The sequence below is a fragment of the Coffea arabica genome, chromosome 2c, assembly GCF_036785885.1.
Source record: "Coffea arabica cultivar ET-39 chromosome 2c, Coffea Arabica ET-39 HiFi, whole genome shotgun sequence".
Taxonomy (NCBI): Eukaryota; Viridiplantae; Streptophyta; class Magnoliopsida; order Gentianales; family Rubiaceae; genus Coffea; species Coffea arabica.
In genome coordinates, this window is record NC_092312.1 from 74,837,405 (window position 1) to 74,861,585 (window position 24,181).

At 37.9% G+C, this 24,181-nt stretch overlaps 1 protein-coding gene across 1 annotated transcript; it reads left to right on the plus strand.

Annotated features, from left to right (window-relative positions):
* Nucleotides 1-3,712: 3,712 nt before the first annotated feature.
* LOC113724695 (uncharacterized) lies at nucleotides 3,713-23,811 on the plus strand. The gene is made up of 15 exons (XM_072077182.1): nucleotides 3,713-3,895; nucleotides 4,095-4,210; nucleotides 5,335-5,662; nucleotides 5,862-5,977; nucleotides 7,101-7,492; nucleotides 11,446-11,539; nucleotides 11,778-11,886; nucleotides 12,097-12,230; nucleotides 12,995-13,067; nucleotides 20,841-20,918; nucleotides 21,006-21,122; nucleotides 21,276-21,370; nucleotides 21,929-22,138; nucleotides 22,664-22,721; nucleotides 23,583-23,811. The coding sequence occupies exons 1-15, from the start codon at nucleotides 3,713-3,715 to the stop codon at nucleotides 23,670-23,672; spliced, it is 2,193 nt and encodes a 730-aa protein (XP_071933283.1). The 3' UTR covers nucleotides 23,673-23,811.
* The last annotated feature ends 370 nt before the right edge of the window (nucleotides 23,812-24,181 follow it).

The window sequence follows — 24,181 nt, forward strand, 5'->3', positions numbered from 1 at the left end:
TCTTGCTATTTCTAACTGTTGTGATCTAGTGGTGATCATAACATGGTTTAAGATCATAAGAAGTAGCTTGTTTTATATTGTTCTAACATGTTATGTTATGATCTAGTTGTTATGTTAACTGTTATGGTAGACCAACATTAAATGGTCTCGTCATGCGCGGTCCAATATGCCTTCGTTTGTAGTCCGAAAACGATGAGTTGGACTCACCACGCGCCTGGCAATGAGTGTGCAGAAAGCATAAGAAAACATAAAAGGAGGGGAAAGATGGCTTGCTTCTATAGATGATCATGGAATGAACTTCCCATGCATGCACTCACCAGGCGCTTGCCGCAGAAACACTACTACTACTACTATTAGCTTCTAATATTTGGAGATAAGAAATTTATGCAGATAGACGAGCAAAGGGGTTTATACAGACATATATACAATGTTTTCATGGCTTGCAACTGCACTTGCATTGGGGGAAAGTTATGTATTGTAAACTCCGTAATGACAAATTAATTACCTTCCAATGGTATTATCCACATGAAAACCAAAGCCATTCTCAGATTTCCCTGTTTTATGTATTTCAGCAAAGCTTCCTGCTTATTACAGACTATAGACTGGTGATTCAAGTTCAATGAAAATTATAACAAGACAAAGAGCTGCAGAAAAGCATGCCACGAGAATAATAGTGGAAGAAAGAAGGAATGAGCAGTCCTTACTTGATTACTTCTAGAAGCACCAAACTCAATAAATTCCATGATGATATATGAACCCCCTGTTGGAAGTGGACCGACCTAGAATTCCATTTTATCAAGTTTGTCATGTCAAATAACCTAGCACTGAAGTAAAGGGCAGATAGTAAGTAATTGAGAAGAAACCCTTAAAATACGATTTATAACCTCACCTTAAATGGTTTAAGCACACGGACTGTTCTAGTTTCATGCATAGCATTCAAAGCTAAAGCCCCTCCCTCAAACATTGATGGTTCAACGCTCCTATTCAAATTTTGGAGTAATGTAAGAACATGAAAGCATGCATTAATCTCTTAGTTTTACAAGAAAAAATAAAAGAAATATATTTTGTTGGTCAAAAAACAAATGCAACATTCATGCTGTTTCATATTCTCTTCTTTTATCAAGTCTCAGATTCATCAATATGTTAGAAGCATACAAACTCATGCTACTTCATATGGTATCATTACTTGTTTGATGAGTCATTGAAAAGGTGGCGCAGCTGAATTGGGAGAGAGATATAGGGACTGAATTGGCAAGAATAGGGAGAGATATATAACTTGAGGAGGACGAAACGAAATGTTCTGGACCCGCGTCATTACGTAATAGTCCATAATAACCTTCGTTTGGTTCAAAGTACAAGTGAAAAGGAAAGAGGAGGCTACTTCTCCTCATCATCCATCCCACGTAAAAATCTTACTGACAGTACGTTTAGTGGAAACGGATGGCTTCATGCACCCACACTGTGACCGAAATCATGTTCATTCTGGAAATCAAATCCAGAATAAGAGACTGAGTGAAATCAAATCCATTCCTGTATCATTCTGGAAAGACACCATGTCGCGCAGCTTGTTGAGAATAATTTTTGCCGTGCACCTTCCATTCCCAACTCCTAACTCCACTGCCTTTTACCGCCTTCCACCACCACCCCATTAAACTCCCTCTTTTCGTCCTCTCCAACTCCCCAACCCGCTTTACTCCTTCCCCGTTCCATCCAATTCTGATGGAAATCCAAACGGCCAACTAATCATTTGAAGCGAAAGGAGCTCCGATTTTTAACTAAACAATGCCGCTGCAGAGAAGACAGATGCGGGAAATCTTTTAAAACTCCCAAGCAACTGGATGATCATTATAAGTTTAAGCACAAGATTGCAGAGAAGCATTTGATTCGCTGCACATGTGGGAGTCGCTTTCACTTAACCCAATCACTGTCCGAACACAAGATGAGTGACTGCCCGGTAAAGAGTTTCAGAAATTGGAAGCACTATCGAAAATATGCTACAAGCAACAAACGAAAAAAATATGACAGTCCAACAGATATAGCTAGATGGGAAGACAAATAGGAAGAAGAAGATGAGGAGGAGAAGGGAGAGCCTAAAGAGAGTAAGGAGAAGCGTTTTTCGGAAGTTGAAAAAGAAGAAAAAGAAGAGAAAGAAGAAGAAGAAGGGAATGGTGGATTTTTCTTTAAAGGTAAATATTTTGTTATTTTTACATTTGTATATTTCATTGGGATCTGTGCATAATCCGTTTCGATCTCTCTCTCGCCACCCCCCCACTCCCTCCCCCCAAGGTATGGATAAGATGGTTAACAACCATCTTCAACAAGCTTTTCGCTGCCACCATTAGCAACAAGCACGGAGTTCAGCACCTTGCTGCTAAGATCTTGGTTCTTGCTGGCAAGGCCCTGTCACGCTCCATTTTTCGCGATGGAAAAAATAAGAGGTAAAAGGTGTTTATAAAATATGTAATTTTATTTTAAAACAAGTGAAAAAGGACCTAGAATGGGACTTTGAAAAATGCGACAATTTCGGTACAGAATTTAGTCTAAAAAGGTTTTTTAAAAAAGAGAAGTCGCCACTTGGTATTGAGTTTTGGTGTACCAAGTCACCCTAAAAATATTTTTTGACAAAAATAAAATAAAACAAAACCCTTTTTGACAACTCCAGATCTTTGAAAAACAAGAGAAAATGGGTTTGAGAGTCATGATTGAAAAAAAGGAAGGCAAAGGTTCGATTAACTCAAACCTAAGGCACCCTTTCAATCTAGTCTAAGCTAGTTGCGAGGTTTAGTCAAAATTTTCCTAATCTAACCCTTAATTTTATCACGTTTGGATGTTTCCTACATGGATGTAAATCTAAATTTATAAAAATATCGAATGGAACAAAATGTTCATTCAAGGGTTTAATTGAACCAATCACATTAATTGCGAAGGTCAAAATAATTCTTTGAAAGGATCACGAGCATGCATGAATGAAATTAAAAGAAAATAAAAGAAAATTAAATTATATACACAGATATAAGTGATAAAAAAAAGGAATGCAATATAATGGGTACGGGAGGCAGAAACTTGTGACATAATAAATTTTATACAGGGATTAATGAGGTATTTAAACTAAAGAGTTGTAATCACCAATTTTCCATGTTCAAAGAATAATTTTCCTAACATGAACAAGCAAATGACAGTACGCTTAGTGGAAACGGATGGCTTCATGCACCCACACTGTGACCGAAATCATGTTCATTCTGGAAATCAAATCCAGAATAAGAGAGCGAGTGAAATCAAATCCACTCCTGTATCATTCTGGAAAAACACCATGTCGCGCAACTTGTTGAGAAGAATTTTTGCCGTGCACCTTCCATTCCCAACTCCTAACTCCACTGCCTTTTACCGCCTTCCACCACCACCATCCACCACCATCACCCCATTAAACTCCCTCTTTTCGTCCTCCCCAACTCCCAATCTCGCTTTACTTCTTCACTGTTCCATCCAATTCTGATGAAAATCCAAACGGCCAACTAATCATTTGAACCAAAAGGAGCTCCGATTTTTAACTAAACAATGCCACTGCATAGAAGACAGATGCGGGAAATCTTTTAAAACTCCCAAGCAACTGGATGATCATTATAAGATTAAGCACAAGATTGCAGAGAAACATTTGATTCGCTGCACATGTGGGAGCCGCTTTCACTTAGCCCAATCACTGTCCGAACACAAGATGAGTGACTGCTCGGTAAAGGGTTTCAAAGATTGGAAGCACTATCGAAAATATGCTACAAGCAACAGACGAAAAAAGTATGACGGTCCAACAGATATAGCTAGATGGGAAGACAAAGAGGAAGAAGAAGATGAGGAGGAGAAGGGAGAGCCTAAAGAGGGTAAGGAGAAGCGTTTTTCGGAAGTTGAAAAAGAAGAAGAAGAAGAGAAAGAAGAAGAAGAAGGGAAGGGTGGATTTTTCTTTAAAGGTAAATAATTTGTTATTTTTACATTTGTATATTTCATTGGGATCTGTGCATAATCCGTTTCGATCTCTCTCTCACCACCCCCCACTCCCTCCCCCCAAGGTATGGATAAGATGGTTAACAACCATCTTCAACAAGCTTTTCGCTGCCACTATTAGCAACAAGCTCGGAGTTCAGCACCTTACTGCAAAGATCTTGGTTCTTGCTGGCAAGGCCCTGTCACGCTCCATTTTTCACGATGGGAAAAATAAGAGGTAAAACGTGTTTATAAAATATGTAATTTTATTTTAAAACAAGTGAAAAAGGACCTACAATGGGACTTTGAAAAATGCGACAATTTCGGTACAGAATTTAGTCTAAAAAGATTTTTTAAAAAAGAGAAGTCGCCACTTGGTATTGAGTTTTGGTGTACCAAGTCACCCTAAAAATATTTTTTGACAAAAATAAAATAAAACAAAACCCTTTTTGACAACTCCAGATCTTTGAAAAACAAGAGAAAATGGGTTTGAGAGTCATGATTGAAAAAAAGGAAGGCAAAGGTTCGATTAACTCAAACCTAAGGCACCCTTTCAATCTAGTCTAAGCTAGTTGCGAGGTTTAGTCAAAATTTTCCTAATCTAACCCTTAATTTTATCACGTTCGGATGTTTCCTACATGGATGCAAATTTAAATTTATAAAAATATCGAAAGAAACAAAAAGTTCATTCAAGGGTTTAATTGAACCAATCACATTAATTGCGAAGGTCAAAATAATTCTTTGAAAGGATCACGAGCATGCATGAATGAAATTAAAAGAAAATAAAAGAAAATTAAATTAATATACATAAATATAAGTGATAAAAAAAAAGGAATACAACATAATGGGTGCGGGAGGCAAAAACTCGTGATATAATAATTTTTATACAGGGATTAATGGGGTATTTAAACCAAAGAGTTGTAATCGCCCATTTCCCATGTTCAAAGAATAATTTTCCTAATATGAACAAGCAAATGACAGTACGTTTAGTGGAAACGGATGGCTTCATGCACCCACACTGCGACCGAAATCATGTTCATTATAGAAATCAAATCCAGAATAAGAGAGCGAGTGAAATCAAATCCATTCCTGTATCATTCTGGAAAGACACCATGTCGCGAAGCTTGTTGAGAAGAATTTTTGCCGTGCACCTTCCATTCCCAACTCCTAACTCCACTGCCTTTTACCGCCTTCCACCACCGCCATCCACCACCATCACCCCATTAAACTCCCTCTTTTCGTCCTCCCCAACTCCCCAAAACTCCTTCCCCGTTCCATCCAATTCCGATGGAAATCCAAACGGCCAACTAATCATTTGAAACGAAAGGAGCTCCGATTTTTAACTAAACAATGCCGCTGCAGAGAAGACAGATGCGGGAAATCTTTTAAAACTCCCAAGCAACTGGATGATCATTATAAGCTAAAGCACAAGATTGCAGAGAAGCATTTGATTCGCCGCACATGTGGGAGCCGCTTTCACTTAGCCCAATCACTGTCCGAACACAAGATGAGTGACTGTCCGGTAAAGGGTTTCAGAAATTGGAAGCACTATCGAAAATATGCTACAAGCAACAGACGAAAAAAATATGACGGTCCAACAGATATAGCTAGATGGGAAGACAAAGAGGAAGAAGAAGATGAGGAGGAGAAGGGAGAGCCTAAAGAAGGTAAGGAGAAGCATTTTTCGGAAGTTGAAAAAGAAAAAGAAGAAGAGAAAGAAGAAGAAGAAGGGAAGGGTGGATTTTTCTTTAAAGGTAAATATTTTGTTATTTTTACATTTGTATATTTCATTGAGATCTGTGCATAATCCGTTTCGATCTCTCTCTCGCCACCCCCCACTCCCTCCCCCCAAGGTATGGATAAGATGGTTAACAACCATCTTCAACAAGCTTTTCGCTGCCACCATTAGCAACAAGCTCGGAGTTCAGCACCTTGCTGCAAAGATCTTGGTTCTTGCTGGCAAGGCCCTGTCACGCTCCATTTTTCGCGATGGGAAAAATAAGAGGTAAAAGGTGTTTATAAAACATGTAATTTTATTTTAAAACAAGTGAAAAAGGACCTAGAATGGGACTTTGAAAAATGCGACAATTTCGGTACAGAATTTAGTCTAAAAAGTTTTTTTAAAAAAGAGAAGTCGCCACCTGGTATTGAGTTTTGGTGTACCAAGTCACCCTAAAAATATTTTTTGACAAAAATAAAATAAAACAAAACCCTTTTTGACAACTCCAGATCTTTGAAAAACAAGAGAAAATGGGTTTGGGAGCCACGGTTGAAAAAAAGAAAGGCAAAGGTTCGATTAACTCAAACCTAAGGCACCCTTTCAATCTAGTCTAAAATAGTTGCGAGGTTTAGTCAAAATTTTCATAATCTAACACTTAATTTTATCACGTTTGGATGTTTCCTACATGGATGCAAATCTAAATTTATAAAAAAATCTAAAGGAACAAAATATTCATTCAAGGGTTTAATTGAACCAATCACATTAATTGCGAAGGCCAAAATAATTCTTTGAAGGGATCACGAGCATGCATGAATGAAATTAAAAGAAAATAAAAGAAAATTAAATTATATACATAGATATAAGTGATTAAAAAAAAGAAATGCAACATAATGGGTACGGGAGGCAAAAACTTGTGACATAATAATTTTTATACAGGGATTAATGGGGTATTTAAACTAAAGAGTTGTAATCACCAATTTCCCATGTTCAAAGAATAATTCTCCTAATATGAACAAGCAAATGACAGTACGTTTAGTGGAAACGGATGGCTTCATGCACCCACACTGCGACCGAAATCATGTTCATTCTGGAAATCAAATCCAGAATAAGAGAGCGAGTGAAATCAAATCCATTCCTATATCATTCTGGAAAGACACCATGTCGCGAAACTTGTTGAGAAGAATTTTTGCCGTGCACCTTCCATTCCCAACTCCTAACTCCACTGCCTTTTACCGCCTTCCACCACCACCATCCACCACCATCACCCCATTAAACTCCCTCTTTTCGTCCTCCCCAACTCCCCAAAACTCCTTCCCCATTCCATCCAATTCCGATGGAAATCCAAACGGCCAACTAATCATTTGAAGCGAAAGGAGCTCCGATTTTTAACTAAACAATGCCGCTGCAGAGAAGACAGATGCGGGAAATCTTTTAAAACTCCCAAGCAACTGGATGATTATTATAAGGTTAAGCACAAGATTGCAGAGAAGCATTTGATTCGCTGCACATGTGGGAGCCGCTTTCACTTAGCCCAATCACTGTCCGAACACAAGATGAGCGACTGCCCGGTAAAGAGTTTCAGAAATTGGAAGCACTATCGAAAATATGCTACAAGCAACAGACGAAAAAAATATGACGGTCCAACAGATATAGCTAGATGGGAAGACAAAGAGGAAGAAGAAGATGAGGAGGAGAAGGGAGAGCCTAAAGAAGGTAAGGAGAAACGTTTTTCGGAAGTTGAAAAAGAAGAAAAAGAAGAGAAAGAAGATGAAGAAGGGAAGGGTGGATTTTTCTTTAAAGGTAAATATTTTGTTATTTTTACATTTGTATATTTCATTGGGATCTGTGCATAATCCGTTTCGATCTCTCTCTCGCCACCCCCACTCCTTCCCCCCAAGGTATGGATAAGATGGTTAACAACCATCTTCAACAAGCTTTTCGCAGCCACTATTAGCAACAAACTCGGAGTTCAGCACCTTGCTGCTAAGATCTTGGTTCTTGCTGGCAAGGCCCTGTCACGTTCCATTTTTCACGATGGAAAAAATAAGAGGTAAAAGGTGTTTATAAAATATGTAATTTTATTTTAAAACAAGTGAAAAAGGACCTAGAATGGGACTTTAAAAAATGCGACAATTTGGGTACAGAATTTAGTCTAAAAAGGTTTTCTAAAAAAGAGAAGTCGCCACTTGGTATTGAGTTTTGATGTACCAAGTCATCCTAAAAATATTTTTTGACAAAAATAAAATAAAACAAAACCCTTTTTGACAACTCCAGATCTTTGAAAAACAAGAGAAAATGGGTTTGGGAGTCACGGTTGAAAAAAAGGAAGGCAAAGGTTCGATTAACTCAAATCTAAGGCACCCTTTCAATCTAGTCTAAGTTAGTTGCGAGGTTTAGTCAAAATTTTCATAATCTAACCCTTAATTTTATCACGTTTGGATGTTTCCTACATGGATGTAAATCTAAATTTATAAAAATATCGAAAGGAACAAAATGTTCACGTTTAGTCAAAATTTTCCTAATCTAACCCTTAATTTTATCACGTTTGGATGTTTCCTACGTGGATGCAAATCTAAATTTATAAAAATATCGAAAGGAACAAAATGTTCAGTCAAGGGTTTAATTGAACCAATCACATTAATTGCGAAGGCCAAAATAATTTTTTGAAGGGATCACGAGCATACATGAATGAAATTAAAAGAAAATAAAAGAAAAGTAAATTATATACATAGATATAAGTGATAAGAAAAAAGAAATGCAACATAATGGGTACGGGAGGCAAAAACTCGTGACATAATAATTTTTATACAGGGATTAATGGGGTATTTAAACTAAAGAGTTGTAATCACACATTTCCCATGTTCAAAGAATAATTCTCTTAATATGAACAAGTAAATGAACTAGCTTAAATGAGATGCAATTCTAAATGTTATGATTAACACATATAGATGGTAGGCGATAATATAATAGGAAATATCATGCAAATGAGAAAAGATTCTAAAAATGAAAATATGTATGAAAATGTAATGAATATCACACAAAAATGAATCTAATCGTACGAATGATCTAAGGGTCTAGCATTGGACTAATCTATTTCTAAAAATCCTTACTAGCGTTGGACTAGCAAGCAAGCGGAGGGGAAAAAGCCACAACTAGCATTAGATTAGTGTGGTGATGTCATACATTTTAAATACATAATATGACAAGTAGACTTAAATTAAAACAAATAAGCACATACAAGAGCACGTAGCACGTAACACATAGACATAATATTTAGATGTAAAGATCCTAAGAAAAATGGGTAAGGCACGTAACACATAAGCCACATAAACATACAACCTACCTATTACATTGGGGAGCGCCTAACTACAATCTAAAAGGGAAAAATATAATAAAACAAATCTAATTATCCTATCTCTTACATTTTTTTTGAGGTATTCAAATGCCTCTCAAATAATTATAAAATTAACTAAACAAACATAAGAAAATTTAAATGAACATTCAAATCAAATAAACAGAACATATAAAAATATGTAAACACATAGGAACACGTAAGAGCATATAGAAGCATGTAATTGACATTGAAATAATAATAGGGGTACCTCCCTTTTGAAATGGTGACCAAATGGAATCAAATTGCCCTATTTATACTCAAAATGAACAAAAGAATCATGGCACCAATTTAATTGAAAATAATAATAATGATAACAAAATACTAAATTAACCTTAACATGTCAAATGTAAGGAAATTTAAGAACATCTAAAATTACAAGTTAAATATACTCAAAAGTAACATAATTAGCTATTTAAGAAAAGTAACAATTATAATAAAAAGAGACAAAACTCACTAGGGACTGAATTGCAAAAATTGAAAATTTTTAGGGACAAATTATATTTTTACAAAGTTTAGGGGTCAAAATTAAATGAAAGATAAAATTCAGGAACCAAAATGCAATTAATTTAAGGATCTAAGTGAAGGAAATCTAAAATATTCTGGGCCACAGTAAAATGACTCCAAAGAAAAAGGGCTAAAGTGCAAATTTTACTAGCAGATCTTCTTAAGAAAATAGGTCACTGGGCCATTTTCTATTTTTCCAGGGCCAAAGGCCACTCGGCCCAAACGAAAGTTCAAGCCAAAATACCCAGAGCAGCCCGTCTTTTTGTTACTCAAGCCTAACCAAAAAATACATGGGTTCCAACCTCCTAACTCAACCGAAACCCAAAAGAAATGAACAAAGATCTAGTCCCAAAAACCCAACCAAAACAACCACCAGCCCAACAGAATAAAAGACATTAGCCCAACCATTTCTTTTCTTCTCTTTCTTTTCTTTTCTTTCTTCTTCCTCCACTTCCCATCCGTTTCTTTTTCTTCTTCTTCGGCCAACTGAAGAAGTTTCAGCTAGTGGCCATGGTGGCCGCCGGCGACCGGTTACCAAATTTCACCAAAATATGTCCCCTCACTCGATTTTTCGCGTAGAATCCATTTTTGAAGTTACTTTTTACAAAAAATGACTCGAAAGTGGCCAAAAAAGCAAAAGACAGACCAGTGGTTATTTTTTCAAATCACCATATCTTTCACTAAAAATTATAAAAAATATACTACAACACTCCTTGTGATTTTTACAACCTAACTATGAACTGAAATCAATAAAAGCAACAACAAATGTGACAAAATTAAAATAAAACAGTCCAAAATGAAGAAAAATTATTCATATGCTTCTAAAGTTCAAACTCCCAAAATGCTTGAGCGACCTCACGTTTTCAGGCCTTGCACTAACCATAATTATCTATTTTAACAAACAAAATGCACGATAATGGGTACTTTAATTCGGTTTTTGATTTAGGCATTTTTTCAAACACCTAACATGCATATACAAAATCTATTTCCCTTTTCCCTAATCTAGCTCAAGCTATTTCCCAAATTTTCATCCATACAACACCAACAAAAACCAGCAAAAATAAGCAACAAAAAAGGTAACCACACATACATTCAATCTAGTTAATTAAAAAAAGAAAAGTTGGAAAAAAGGGAGACATATACCTCAATGAAGAGTTTGGTCCCTTTGCCAAGGTTTTTGATGAAATTGCCAAACTCCAATCCAACCGATTGCTGCCTTGTTGTGTGCAAATGTGTTGGAAAAAATTTGGGAGAGAGGAGAGCTGAGAGGGAGAGAGGAGTTTTTCTTTTTTTCTTCTTCTTTTCGGTTGAGACAAGAGAGAGGGCCGGGAGAGTTTTTTAGGATGAAGAATGCCTTGCTTCTGTCCTGTGGGAGAGAGCCGAAAGAGGAGATTTTGTAGCCAAAAATAGAGCTTTTGTGTGTGTGTTTTCTCCTCCGGAAAATGTTAAGTGTTGAGAGAGCCAAAAACTCATGGCCGAGAGGGAGTCAAACGGGTTTGGTTTCCTTCAAAATGATGGCTTCTACCAAATGAAAAGAAAAGTCCATGGGAATTGAGTGTAGAATGGGTTAATAGGGGTTTTAGTAGAGAAAATGATTATGATGATTTTTTTTAATTTTTTAATTTTCTTTTTGTTGTTGTTTTGTTTCGATTTTTTTTTTGTTTGTTTGTTTTTTTTTTTTGTTTAAAGCAAACCTGCAAAAATGAGAAAAATGCACATTAAAATGCTAGAAAATAAATAATTCATTAGATAGAAAAATCTTGAGAAAATATTAAAAATTTGACAAAAATTTGGTGTCTACAGACCCAACAAGAGGAATTTGGTGTCGGTGCTATGTTGTGCATCTCTTTTGCAGGGGAGCTCCTCCAAAATGCTGAGGACCTCATCCGAATGGGTCTGGACCCCAGCACTATTTATGCAATTAACGAGGTTTCTTCCCCTGCCGCCATGTTTAATGCCTCTGCTACATGAGTTTAATCAAATTCTACGAAAGATGTGTTCAGTTATTCAGTCTGCTCCGAACAGCACTTGTTTTCTATTAACTGTGAAAACTTCCAAAATTTCTGGCCATGCTTGTTTTTAAGAGGTTTCAGATCATGGCAAATTGTTTTATGCTTCTCATGACGAAAGTTAGGAAGGACACTACTCTTGTTGATTTATCTATGATTGATATTCATTCTTTATCAGGAGCATTAAAACTTTGCAATCATTCCTGCAGGCTGCTATATTTGCTGGAGGTGTTGGTACAACCGCCACAGAAACAAAAGGAACTGCCTTAATCCATAAAGCTCAACAGGCATTAAGGGGGGCTTCTAGTCCTTTAGATATTTGTTCGTAAAGACCTGAACATGGTTTTTCAAAGACTAAACCCGTTTTCACATGGTATTTATAATGTTCATCTATTTTGTTTGCTTTTGTGGAATTCTGGAGCATTTAGTAATCTATTCTGCGTTAATGCGCTCTCGTCTCAGAGTCTGGTAATTGTTAATCTGTTCTGCTTTTGCAGCTTGAAAATTATGCCAAGATTGGAGCAGCTAAGGTTGGGGAACTCATAAAAGCAATTGCAGGATCTGGTGCAAAGGTTATTGTTAGTGGAGCAGCTGTTGGAGAGATGGCACTACATTTTTGTGAGCGTTACAAGTAAGCAATTTTCTCAGCCTATTGCTTTTTTTTTTCCCTTTATGTCTACAGAGAAATGAGAAGTTGAGTGCCTTTTCATTTCTGCAAACCTAGCCCATTGATGGAATGGCTTAGTCTCCTAGTACAAAGAGAGTTCTAGTTTGCCTTTGTATCTCAGTATGAGGTTTCTGTACAGTAAGAGAGAGGTAAGAATATCATGTCCTTATGGGAATGAGGTAGGGCCTGAAAATATTGGCACATTCTGCATAGTAAACTACTGAAAGAACGTGTGTATTGGTCACTTGTTTTGACTACTTTACATCTGCTTAAATTTCTTGGGAAACTCGAATAGGCAATTAATCAGCTTGAAACACGATTACTTTCCTTTAGCTTTGTGTCATTTTACGTTCCCTTACTCACCTTGGATACACTGCAGAAATTTTTCGTTATTAAGCTATTTTGTACAAGAGAAGATGTGTAAAATCTGCTTGTTCCTAACTTTTTCCATTATCTCTATTGTTTTCCAATTTTTTTTTTGTTTTTTTGGGGAGGGTGGGGTAGGTTGTGGGTTGGTGTTTGGTGGGACACGGTAATCATATTTGGAGTGTTGGACAATTTTGTGGTTTTCCTTGACCTGGATCTTGAATTGCTATCATCATGGTTCATCTTTTCATATGCATGCACAATACTTGCATCTGGAATATCACGTCATTTTGCTTAATTGTCTACTTGCCTGTGAACCTATTATGTTGAACAACTGATTAGCTAGTACATATTCTTTACAGGCTCATGGTCCTAAAGATTAGCTCCAAATTTGAGCTTCAACGGTTTTGCCATACCACTGGTGCTGTTGCTCTTGTAAGCATCTTGCAGTCAGAGAGTATTAATGATACGAATACGCGGATCTAGACGAACAATCAAGTTGAAAAGGCGGCACGTATGACCCCTCTAAACCCCGAGTTGATGAACTAAGATGAATCTCAACCCAACAACTAACGATTTAGTGAACCAACGGTTTGGGTAGAAGAACGTCACAATCAAGGAGTATACTTGATTGATAAGTTCAATTTGAATAACTCAAGAAAACTCTCAAGTATTCAAGCAAAGCTCTCTTGGAAGAGAAAAGTGAATAAACTCACAAATATTATGTAATTTCTGACCCCCCTTAACAAGGAGGAAGTATGGCTATTTATAGCCTTTACAAGAATTATCCCTAATCCCAAAATTGACTAAACTAACCCTACCAATTAATGAAAAGGATTCGGCCAGCCCTAAGTTCATAATGGACTGACTTTAATTAATATTTATTAACTATAAAAGGATAAATAATAGAACTAACTTAACTCCTCCTTAAGCGTGACCCCTATGTGAAGGCACGCCTAACTAGCAACAGGCGCTGGAGGGTCTTCTACTTGGAGCAAAGTGTAAAGTTTTGAATTTTCATTTTCCAAACCTTCAATAATCTTTAAATCTTCTCCAATGCGACCTTGGATTGTACTCACAAGGGCTTGTAAAGATTTACACATCTTCTTGGCACGAGCTCTTGTGACTGGACCACTTGGTACTTGAATGACTTGTGCAACTTGTGTGTGACTAGCCTTGAGCCCCTCATCAATCCCCTCCTCTTGAAGGCGATTTGTCCCCAAATCAAGCTCGTCATCTGCATGAAAAGGACTCAAGTCAGCCACATTGAATGTAGCATGTACTCCATACTCACCTGGAAGGTCAAGTTTGTAGGCATTATCATTGATGCGCTCCACAACTTGAAAGGGGCCATCACCCCGTGGAAGTAGTTTGTTGCGCCTTTGGATTGGAAAACGCTCCTTTCTCATGTGTATCTAAACCCAATCACCTGGTTCAAACACCATCTTGCGACGTCCTTTGTTGGCACTTTGGATGTATTGAAGGGTACGTTTCTCAATATTAGCTCTAGCTTTGGTATGCAAATCCCGCACGAACTTAGCCTTTTTCTTACCATCTAGGTTAACTCTCTCAGAAATAGGTAAAGGAAACAAGTCTAAAGGTGTGAGAGGGTTAAATCCATAAACAATTTCAAAAGGTGAAAATTGAGTAGAAGTATGCATAGTGCGATTATATGCAAATTCAACATGAGGCAAGCAATCTTCCCAAGATTTAATGTTCTTTTTAATAATTGCACGCAACAATGTAGATAAAGTCCGATTAATCACTTCAGTTTGTCCATCAGTTTGTGGGTGACTAGAAGTAGAAAAAAGCAATTTAGTCCCTAGTTTACACCACAAAGTCTTCCAAAAGTAGCTAAGGAACCTTACATCCCTATCAGAAACAATGGTACGAGGTACCCCATGTAAACGCACTATGTCTCTAAAGAATAAATCAGCCACATGTTTAGCATCATCAGTTTTATGGCAAGGAATGAAGTGAGCCATCTTTGAGAAACGATCAACTACCACATAAATGGAATCATGCCCTTGTCTAGTTCTAGGCAATCCAAGTACAAAGTCCATAGACAAATCTACCCAAGGTTCATGTCGAATGGGTAAAGGAGTGTAGAGTCCATAAGGATGTACCTTTGACTTTGCTTGGTGACAAGTTACACACCTTTGTGTATGCCTCTCGACATCCCTCTTCATGCGAGGCCAGTAGAAATGCTCTTGGAGAATTGACAAGGTCTTGGCCACTCCAAAATGTCCCATGAGGCCTCCACCATGAGCCTCTCTAACCAACAAAAGTCGCAAGGAGCACATTGGTATACATAGTTTACCTTTGTAGTACAAGAACCCCTGCGACACAGAATAATGCTCACGAGTAACCCGTGGCAAGGTGGTGAAAATCTCACCAAAGTCTAGGTCAGCTGTATATAAATCCTTAATGAATTCAAAGCCAAGCAACTTAGTGTCTAGTGTAGTGATTAGTGTATACCTTCTATAAAGTGCATCCGCCACTACATTAGTCTTTCCAACCTTATATTTGATGACAAAAGCAAAACTATCAATGAAAGCCACCCACCTCGCATGCCTTTTGCTCAATTTGGTTTGTGATTTGATGTGTTTGAGCGATTCATGATCAGTGTGGAGTATGAATTCCCGAGGTCTGAGGTAGTGTTGCCAAGTTTGGAGAGCTCGCACCAATGCCATCAACTCCTTGTCATAAGTTGAATAGTTCAACGAAGCACCATTCAACTTCTCACTAAAATAGGCCACCGGTTTCCCCTCTTGAATGAGCACAACTCCAATACCTACACCAGAAGCATCACACTCTACTTCAAAAGCCTTGTCAAAATTAGGTAAACTTACTACAGGTGCATGTGTGAGCTTGTGTTTAAGTAATTGGAAAGACTTAGCTTGTTCTTCTTCCCATTGGAATGACACATTTTTCTTGATAATGGCTGTAAGTGGGGCAGCAATGGTGCTGAAATCCTTGACAAAGCGTCTATAAAAGCTTGCCAAGCCATGAAAACTCCTTACCTCACTTACACTGGTTGGTATTGGCCACTCATTTATGGCCTTCACCTTTTCTTGGTCAACTCGTATTCCCTGGTCACTCACAACATAACCTAGGAAGACAAGTTGATTAGTGCAAAAAGTACACTTCTTAAGGTTAGCATAGAGGCTCGCCTTTCGAAGTGCATCTAAGACCATTTGTACATGCACAACATGCTCTTCTGCACTCTTACTATAGATCAAGATGTCATCAAAGTAGACTACCACAAATTTACCAATAAAAGAACGCAAAACATGGTTCATTAACCTCATGAAGGTACTAGGTGCATTAGTTAAGCCAAAAGGCATGACCAACCACTCATACAGACCATGTTTTGTTTTAAATGTTTTTTTCCACTCATCCCCTTCTTTCATTCGTATTTGGTGATAACCACTTTTCAAGTCAATCTTAGTAAATATAATAGCACCATGTAACTCATCAAGCATGTCATCTAATCGAGGTATGGGATGGCGATACTTTACCGTTATGGCATTTATGGCTCTACAATCAGTGCACATCCTCCATCCTCCATCTTTCTTTGGCACAAGTAGGACAGGTACAACACAAGGACTTAGACTCTCTTGAATCCAGCCCTTAATAAGCAAGTCCTCTACTTGCCTTTGTTGCTCCTTAGTTTCCTTCGGATTAGTCCTATATGGTGCCTTATTAGGAAGGGAAGAACCAGGAATGAAATCAATTTGATGTTCAATTCCCCTCAAAGGTGGCAACCCATTAGGTATATCCTCAGGAAATACATCTTGGTACTCCTGTAAAAGATTAGCAATAGCACTAGGCAAAGAAGCACCAAGTTCATTAGTGAGCAAAGACTCTTTACAAAACAAGATAAGCAAAATCTGGTTAGAGTGCAAAGCCTTTCTCACATCTCTAGTTCTAGCAAGCATGATGGATTTCCTTTCCTTTTTTCCTTCAATGGCCGAATGTGAAGTGTCAATTTTATGAGAAGATGGTTCGGCCATTTTGCTCTTTGTATCATGCAAATATTTCTTTTTAATGTCACAATGCATGTCATATTCCTTTTGCAACCCAATTTGGTCCTCATGCACTTGTTGAGGTGTAAGAGGTGCAAGTGTGATCTTTTTAGTATTGTGCACAAAGGAATACTTATTCAAGAATCCATAAAAAATGACCCTTTTATCAAATTGCCATGGCCGACCCAAAATAATATGAGTAGCTTGCATAGGCACAACATCACATAAAACATCATCTTTATATCTACCAATGGCAAAATTAATTAAAACTTGTTTATGAACACGTACCTCACCACTATTATTCAAACATTGTAGTTTGTAAGGTCGGGGGTAATCACTTGTTGGCAAGTTCAATCGTTCCACCATGAGTGCACTAGCAACATTGGTACAACTCCCTGGGTCAATTACCAAGCTATAAATCTTGTCCATCACATGGCACCTTGAGTAAAATATGTTCTCTCGTTGAAGGTCATCTCTACCAGCTTGAGTAGTTAGAGCTCGTCTTGCAACCATACCAACTTTACCATGAGCTGGTATCTCCTCAAATTCCTCATCTTCCTCAACCAAGGGAGGCATGTCCTCACACTCATCCTCCTCATCCGTTTGTACTTCCCCATTTGGTAGCATAAGCATAACCCTTTGATTTGGGCATTGGGAAGCAATATGTTCAAATCCTTGACACTTAAAGCATTTAGTGTCTCGGTATCGAACTTTGCTTACCTCATGAGTAGGCCTACCATCGCCCCTTGAGGGTGGTTTCGAGGAAGTTGCATTCGGCCTTAGTGATTCCTTGGTTGTCCCACCTTGTTTGGTCAAAGGGAATACACTAGAGGGGCTGACCTCCCTCTTGAAGGGTTGGTTTCTCCAATTTCCAGCTTGAAAGTTGGAATTTTGTCGAATTGGACCTCTCCTCTTGAGCCTCCTTTCAATCTTAATAGCTTTGTCTAGCATATCATGGAGGTCCACATAATGGTGCATCTCCACTTGATCCGCTATTTCAGGCCTCAATCCACTTAAAAATCATGCCATAGTAGCTTCCCGGTCCTCGACAATGTCAGCCCTTAACATGGCTATCTCCATCTCCTTATGGTAGTCCTCCACGCTTTTGGTTCCTTGTGTCAAATTTTGAAGTTTGAGGTACAAGTCACGGTGGTAGTGACTAGGAACAAAGCGTTTTTTCATGACACCCTTCAATTCGGTCCATGTAGTGATAGGGTATTCACCACTTCGCCTTCTACTAGTAGTGATTTGATCCCACCACACTATGGCGTAGTCGGTGAATTGCATGACTGCAAGTCTCATTTGTTGCTCCTCGGTGTAATCATTGCTAGGGGTGTTACGCGAATCGAGCCACTCGCGAGCCGATCGCGAGGGGGCTCGAATACGAGCTCGACTCGAGCTCGTCAATATTGAGTTCGAGTCGAGCTCGAGCTCGAGCTCAAAAACATTAAGCTTGTTGGCTCGCAAGCGGCTCGCGAGCTCAATTATATATTTATTTTTTATTTAATAGTAAAATTACATATATATCCCTAATATTTTATTATTTGTTAAAAAAATTATTATTTTATTCATTTTTAAAAATAAATATTTATTTTTTATTTTTTTAAAAATAAAATAATTATTATTATTTTTTTATTTTTTAAGCTCGAGCTCGAGCTCGACTCGAATTTGACTCGAGCTCGAGCTCGAGCTTGATATTTTGAGCTCGTCGAGCTCGAGCTCGAGCTCGAGCTTCATAAAATTAACTCGAGCTCGGCTCGTTTAGCCAAAGCTCGACTCGAACTCGGCTCGTTTGCACCCCTAATCATTGCAATCAAAGATCAACTCCACTCGTTTCTCCCATTCCAAATAGACATCGGGGTCGGATTTGCCTTGGAAAGTAGGCAATTGCATTTTAACGCCTTTGATTGGATCCACACCAGCTTTGCGGTGTTTATTCCTCCATGTCCTCGACCCATATTCCTCCTCGGAGTTGGAACTTTCATAGTCACGGGTTGGTGCTTTGTGTCTCCGGGACTTAGAATTGGTTTGGGAGTGTTCGAGACTATCCATCCTCTCATGCAATGGTTCTAATTCCTGTTTCATTATCTTGAGCAATTTTTCAGTCATAGCCTCAATCACAAGTTTAATATCAAAAGGAGTAGTTTCCGTCCCTTCGGACATGTTGAGGTATTCCTGCAAAAATAGGGTTAGTGGAAATAACACCTCACTCACTCCCTTAGTATATCACTCACACTCGTGTTTCACTCAAGTGTATTAAAACACTCTAATGATCTCACCAATCACTTCTCAAGTCACTAGGTTGCTTTTCTTGAAGAAATCAGAATTTTCTTGAAGAAATTCAATCAAACTTGAACCAAATTACACCCAAGTGTGGCGGATGAAGGCTGTGATTTTTGGAAGTTTATTGGACTGATTTGAAGACACAAAAGGAAATGTATAATATGCTGGAAAAATACCCTAAGCTGTCCGCCCAAGAAAAGGGAAAGTGTGGATTGTGACTAGTAGCTAATTTTAGGAGTTAACTACCAAGTGGAATCCAAAACTGATTAGGACTCTTGGGACTTGTAAACCACGCTTTTATTGGCTGGAAATACTATAAAATATGCACCAAGGATCGGCTGGGCAGTTGGCACAAACCACAATCAAGAAACAAAAGCAAGAGATGGCTACAAAGTAGGAAACCCCTATCTTATCTTCCCACCTTGTGTGGCTATTTAATAGCAAGGTTTCTTGGTTGTTTTGGGGTGTTAATGGCTGCTGGTTTTCTGGTATTTCGTGGACAAAGAGAGACGGCCAATAGTTCAAGATTGAAGGCAACAAGGTTTGTTCTTTCAACCCAAGCTCGGCTAGGCTACCCAAGCAAATTATTTTCTTGTTCTTGAAATCCGATTTGTGTTTTCTTTTTCTTTCTTGTGTTGTTTTTTTTTTTTTTTTTTTTTTGCAAGATGGATCTTTCTTTCTTTTTCAATTCGGATCCTACACACAAGAAACAAGATCTTTGTGTCAAATTTGAGCAAGGGCAGCCGCAAGTTCAAGACAAGAATTTTCGGATGAACAGTGTTTCGGGTGAATAGTACCCGATGAACACTAACCTTTTTTTTTTTTTTGGATGACTCTATATGAATTCAAGACTTCAAGATACAATACACAAGACCCACGAAATCAAGACACACGATGGATGAATTGCGGACAACAACCAACAAACAATCAACGAAAACAAGATAAACAACAAGAACACAAGACAAAACCCTAGCCGCTTATGGAATTCCTATACGACCAGAATTTAACACTATAAGAAACGGAGAAAAAAATTTTTTTTTTGTTACTTTAAGGAAAACTTACAAGATGCAATGGGATATACTTGATGTCGTCGACTAACTCTTGATACCAACTGATACGAATGCGCGGATCTAGACAAACAATCAAGTTGAAAAGGCGGCACGTATGACCCCTCTAAACCCCGAGTTGATGAACTAAGATGAATCTCAACCCAACAACTAACGATTTAGTGAACCAACGGTTTGGGTAGAAGAACGCCACAATCAAGGAGTATACTTGATTGATAAGTTCAATTTGAATAACTCAAGAAAACTCTCAAGTATTCAAGCAAAGCTCTCTTGGAAGAGAAAAGTGAATAAACTCACAAATATTATGTAATTTCTGACCCCCCCTTAACAAGGAGGAAGTATGGCTATTAATAGCCTTTACAAGAATTATCCCTAATCCCAAAATTGACTAAACTAACCCTACCAATTAATGAAAAGGATTTGGCCAGCCCTAAGTTCATAATGGACTGACTTTAATTAATATTTATTAACTATAAAAGGATAAATAATAGAACTAACTTAACTCCTCCTTAAGCGTGACCCCTATGTGAAGGCATGCCTAACTAGCAACAGGCGCTGGAGGGTCTTCTACTTGGAGCAAAGTGTAAAGTTTTGAATATTCATTTTCCAAACTTTCAATAATCTTTAAATCTTCTCCAATGCGACCTTGGATTGTACTCACAAGGGCTTGTAAAGATTTACACATCTTCTTGGCACGAGCTCTTGTGACTGGACCACTTGGTACTTGAATGACTTGTGCAACTTGTGTTTGACTAGCCTTGAGCCCCTCATCAATTAAGTTGTGAAACTTTTTTGTATTGTTTCTGATTTTTTTTGTCATCTCGATACAGTTGAAACTTAGTCCGCCAAATCCAGATGATCTTGGATATGTTGATTCCATTTCAGTGGATGAAATTGGTGGTGTTAAGGTATGATAAGACAGCCCGTGGCGCTGTTCCTCTCCAATATGTAGTTGTTTCAACTGCTTGTATATGATTTTTATGAATGATGAATAGGTTACAATTGTAAGAAATGAAGAGGGTGGAAATTCAGTATCCACAGTTGTTCTGCGAGGCAGCAGTATATTAGATGATCTTGATAGAGCAGTTGATGATGGAGTTAATGCATACAAGGTACCCTTTGCTGAATATAAAAGATATACATATGGAGTGATGGGTTGTCTTCTAGATGCCTTTGCAAGTTGTTAACTATTTGCTTCTAGGTGATTTGCAAGTTTTTACTTGCAGTTGGGATCTAATAGACTTTGCTATTTCCATCTATGCCAGGCAATGTGCAGGGATAGTCAAATAGTACCCGATGCTGCAGCTGCTGAGATTGAATTAGCCAGAAGACTAAAGGAGTTTTCTTTCAAAGAAACTGGGTAATACACTTCCTTGCAGTAAAGCATGTCTTGTTTTAGGTTATTGCAGCTGTGCTGAAGTGCAAGATATACCTTCACATGCTTGAGCAATTATTCTATCCATTTTGCAAGTGTATTTTTATAGTCCTTGTTTAGAGAAGTTTATGTGCATCTGCTTGTGGCTGCCAACTGTAACATACATCTTTCTACTATATACGTTTGTTTGATTATTTGCACGGGATAAGTTAAGGTTGAATAAATTATTGGACTTGCTTGTTTCTCATGCATTTTTTGGCTCAACTGCTGAATGATCCGCTTGAAGAGTTAGTGTTCTGGCTCTATATGATTGAACAGTGTGCTAATCTGAGTTAGAGGACCATTTTATTGACATTAACTTGATGACAAGTGCTGCAATCTATTTCTGAAAGTGTTTTTGTTGAATGTTTAATATTTACTGGCTTCTCATAGCCTTTGGCATACTGTAACTCGTCTAATGTTAGCTTGATTTCTTGTCAATTAGTAAACTGAATTGTAGATGATTCGTTTGGTTGAGGCTCAGATTTTTCCATTGCCTTGCAGCTTAGATCAGTATGCAATTTCCAGATTTGCTGAAAGTTTTGAAATGGTACCTAAAACCCTGGCTAAGAAAGCTGGGCTTAATGCTATGGAGATCATAGCATCTTTGTATGCCGAACCTGCATCTGGGAACACCGGTGTTGACATCGGTTTGGAGGAAGGTGTCTGCAAAGATGTCTCCACAACCAGTGTATGGGACCCATATACCATAAAGTAAGCTTTTTTCTTATATTGCTGAAATCCACATTCAATTTTTTTCTAGCATAGAGGGTTCAATTTTGAAGATTAATAGCAATTTTTACTTTTAAAGTCATTCTTGGAGTAAGCATTAAACCCTGCTGGTGAAGGTTGTTCAGAAGATTGTTTAGCAATTTCTAGTGACCTGCATATGTCATGCATATTAAAGGCTACCACCTAACTAAATCTAGCTTCTGTGGAGCAACGTAAACAAAAGCTCAATGGAGATCCCGAGCTCTGTTGATCTTGGTCATTGGATCCTCAAAATTAATCAAAAGATCCAAGCAGCCCAGTTGTGCATGAGCTTGTGAAAACTGGAGCTGATACTCGAGTGCTTGCCTGCTTGGGTTTTTTTCTGCCCATGAAGGAGATCTTTTTTAGTTTACTCTCCTTGGGATTGATGCATTCTAGAATATTCTTCAGCAACTCGAGCTACTCTGAAATATCGAATTTAATGAAGTGTCAGATGGTTCTTAACTAGGGATTTGATTCAATTGACAGGTTTTTTTCTCTCAAATATGCTACAAATGCTGTTTGTACTGTCCTGCGTGTAGACCGGGTGAGGCATTCTTGGCATCTTTACTTTTCTTGTTTGTAATGTTGTTGTCATGATACTGGTGGTGAATTACCCGTTTTTGTGGTTTATTCTGCATTTAGTTGGTTTTTTTTTTTTTTTAAAATATGAAAGAGTTTCACTTGGTGGTAGAGAATTCAATGTAGTTTATGGAGCGGATATGCAATAATTGGCAGGATTACTTGGTAATTGGTGCGTAGGTGATGGCCATGGTTTTAGGTATAGGTTTTCAGTTGATCAAGTTATTCTGTGGGTTGTGTGATTGTCTTTTGAATGCACTGCCTAGAAGTTTCCCTTATTGGGGCTAAGTGAGGATATAGGTGAATTTGCAGACTTTCCAAGTGTGGAGATCTTAGATCTCCTAAGTGGATCAGAAGTCATACATCATGACAGGATTTCTTGGGCATGCTAAAAAGCTCGTACTATACCCTATCACTAGTTTCAAAAGAAGGCTTGGGTTAACCACAATATTTAAGTATAGTTGGAGATTCTTGTAGTTAGTTTGCCTCAGTTTGGGACACTGAGGTCCCATAAGGAGGGTCTAAACGGTGCTGCTGTTGTTAATAATTGTGGATGCCTTTGCTGGAAATTTTGATCATAAATCTCATCTGACTTTTAGTAGGTGCAGTGCAATATTTTCAATTGCTTTGATATTGCTACAACCAGCAAAAGGAACAATATTTTCCATCAAAATCCACAGCAATGCATTTTGGTCTAAAACATGTGCATTTTTGTTCCACCCACAGAATGATGGAAATGGTTCTTCTCATGTTTCAACGTTAAGAAGTTTTCCTCATCTTTTACAATAATTGTGATTATGTGCTGTGTATTGGTTTCCCGATACAGATTATAATTGCAAAACCAGCTGGTGGTCTGAAAAGAGATCCTCCTGTGGAGATGGATGGATGGATGGATGGATGGATGATGGAGTGTTGAATATGAATGTAAGAGTGATTTAGATTTTGCTTCTAGTTTTCTGGGCCTCTAGTTTCCTGTGAATATGAAAAGAGATCCAACAACTGAAAGCCCATTGCCCATTGCAGTCGGCTCTCACACATGAAGCTGGTGCAAGGTTTTTGCCTGCGTAGTATTATAATTTTAGTACAAAACTAAGACAAAATGAATTTTGACAAAGATAAATAAATGATTAAAACAAAATGGATTGATATGTTTTTAACACTGAGAATAATCATTCATACACACCTTAGCTAGCTAGTCTAAGTGTATAACAACAAATCATAGTAGCGGGATTGCCGGGATCTGGTTTTATAATTATGGGTTCTGCATTTTTGCCTAAAATTTGGAAAAGAGAGAGAGAGAGAGAGAGAGGTTTGGTAGGGTACCTTGGGGTCTCCGCAAGTGAAGGAGCAATCAATTTGTCCCGGGTTTGCATTCTTGATGACCATAACTAGAAGTGACAAAATATATAACGACATGGTGAGTTG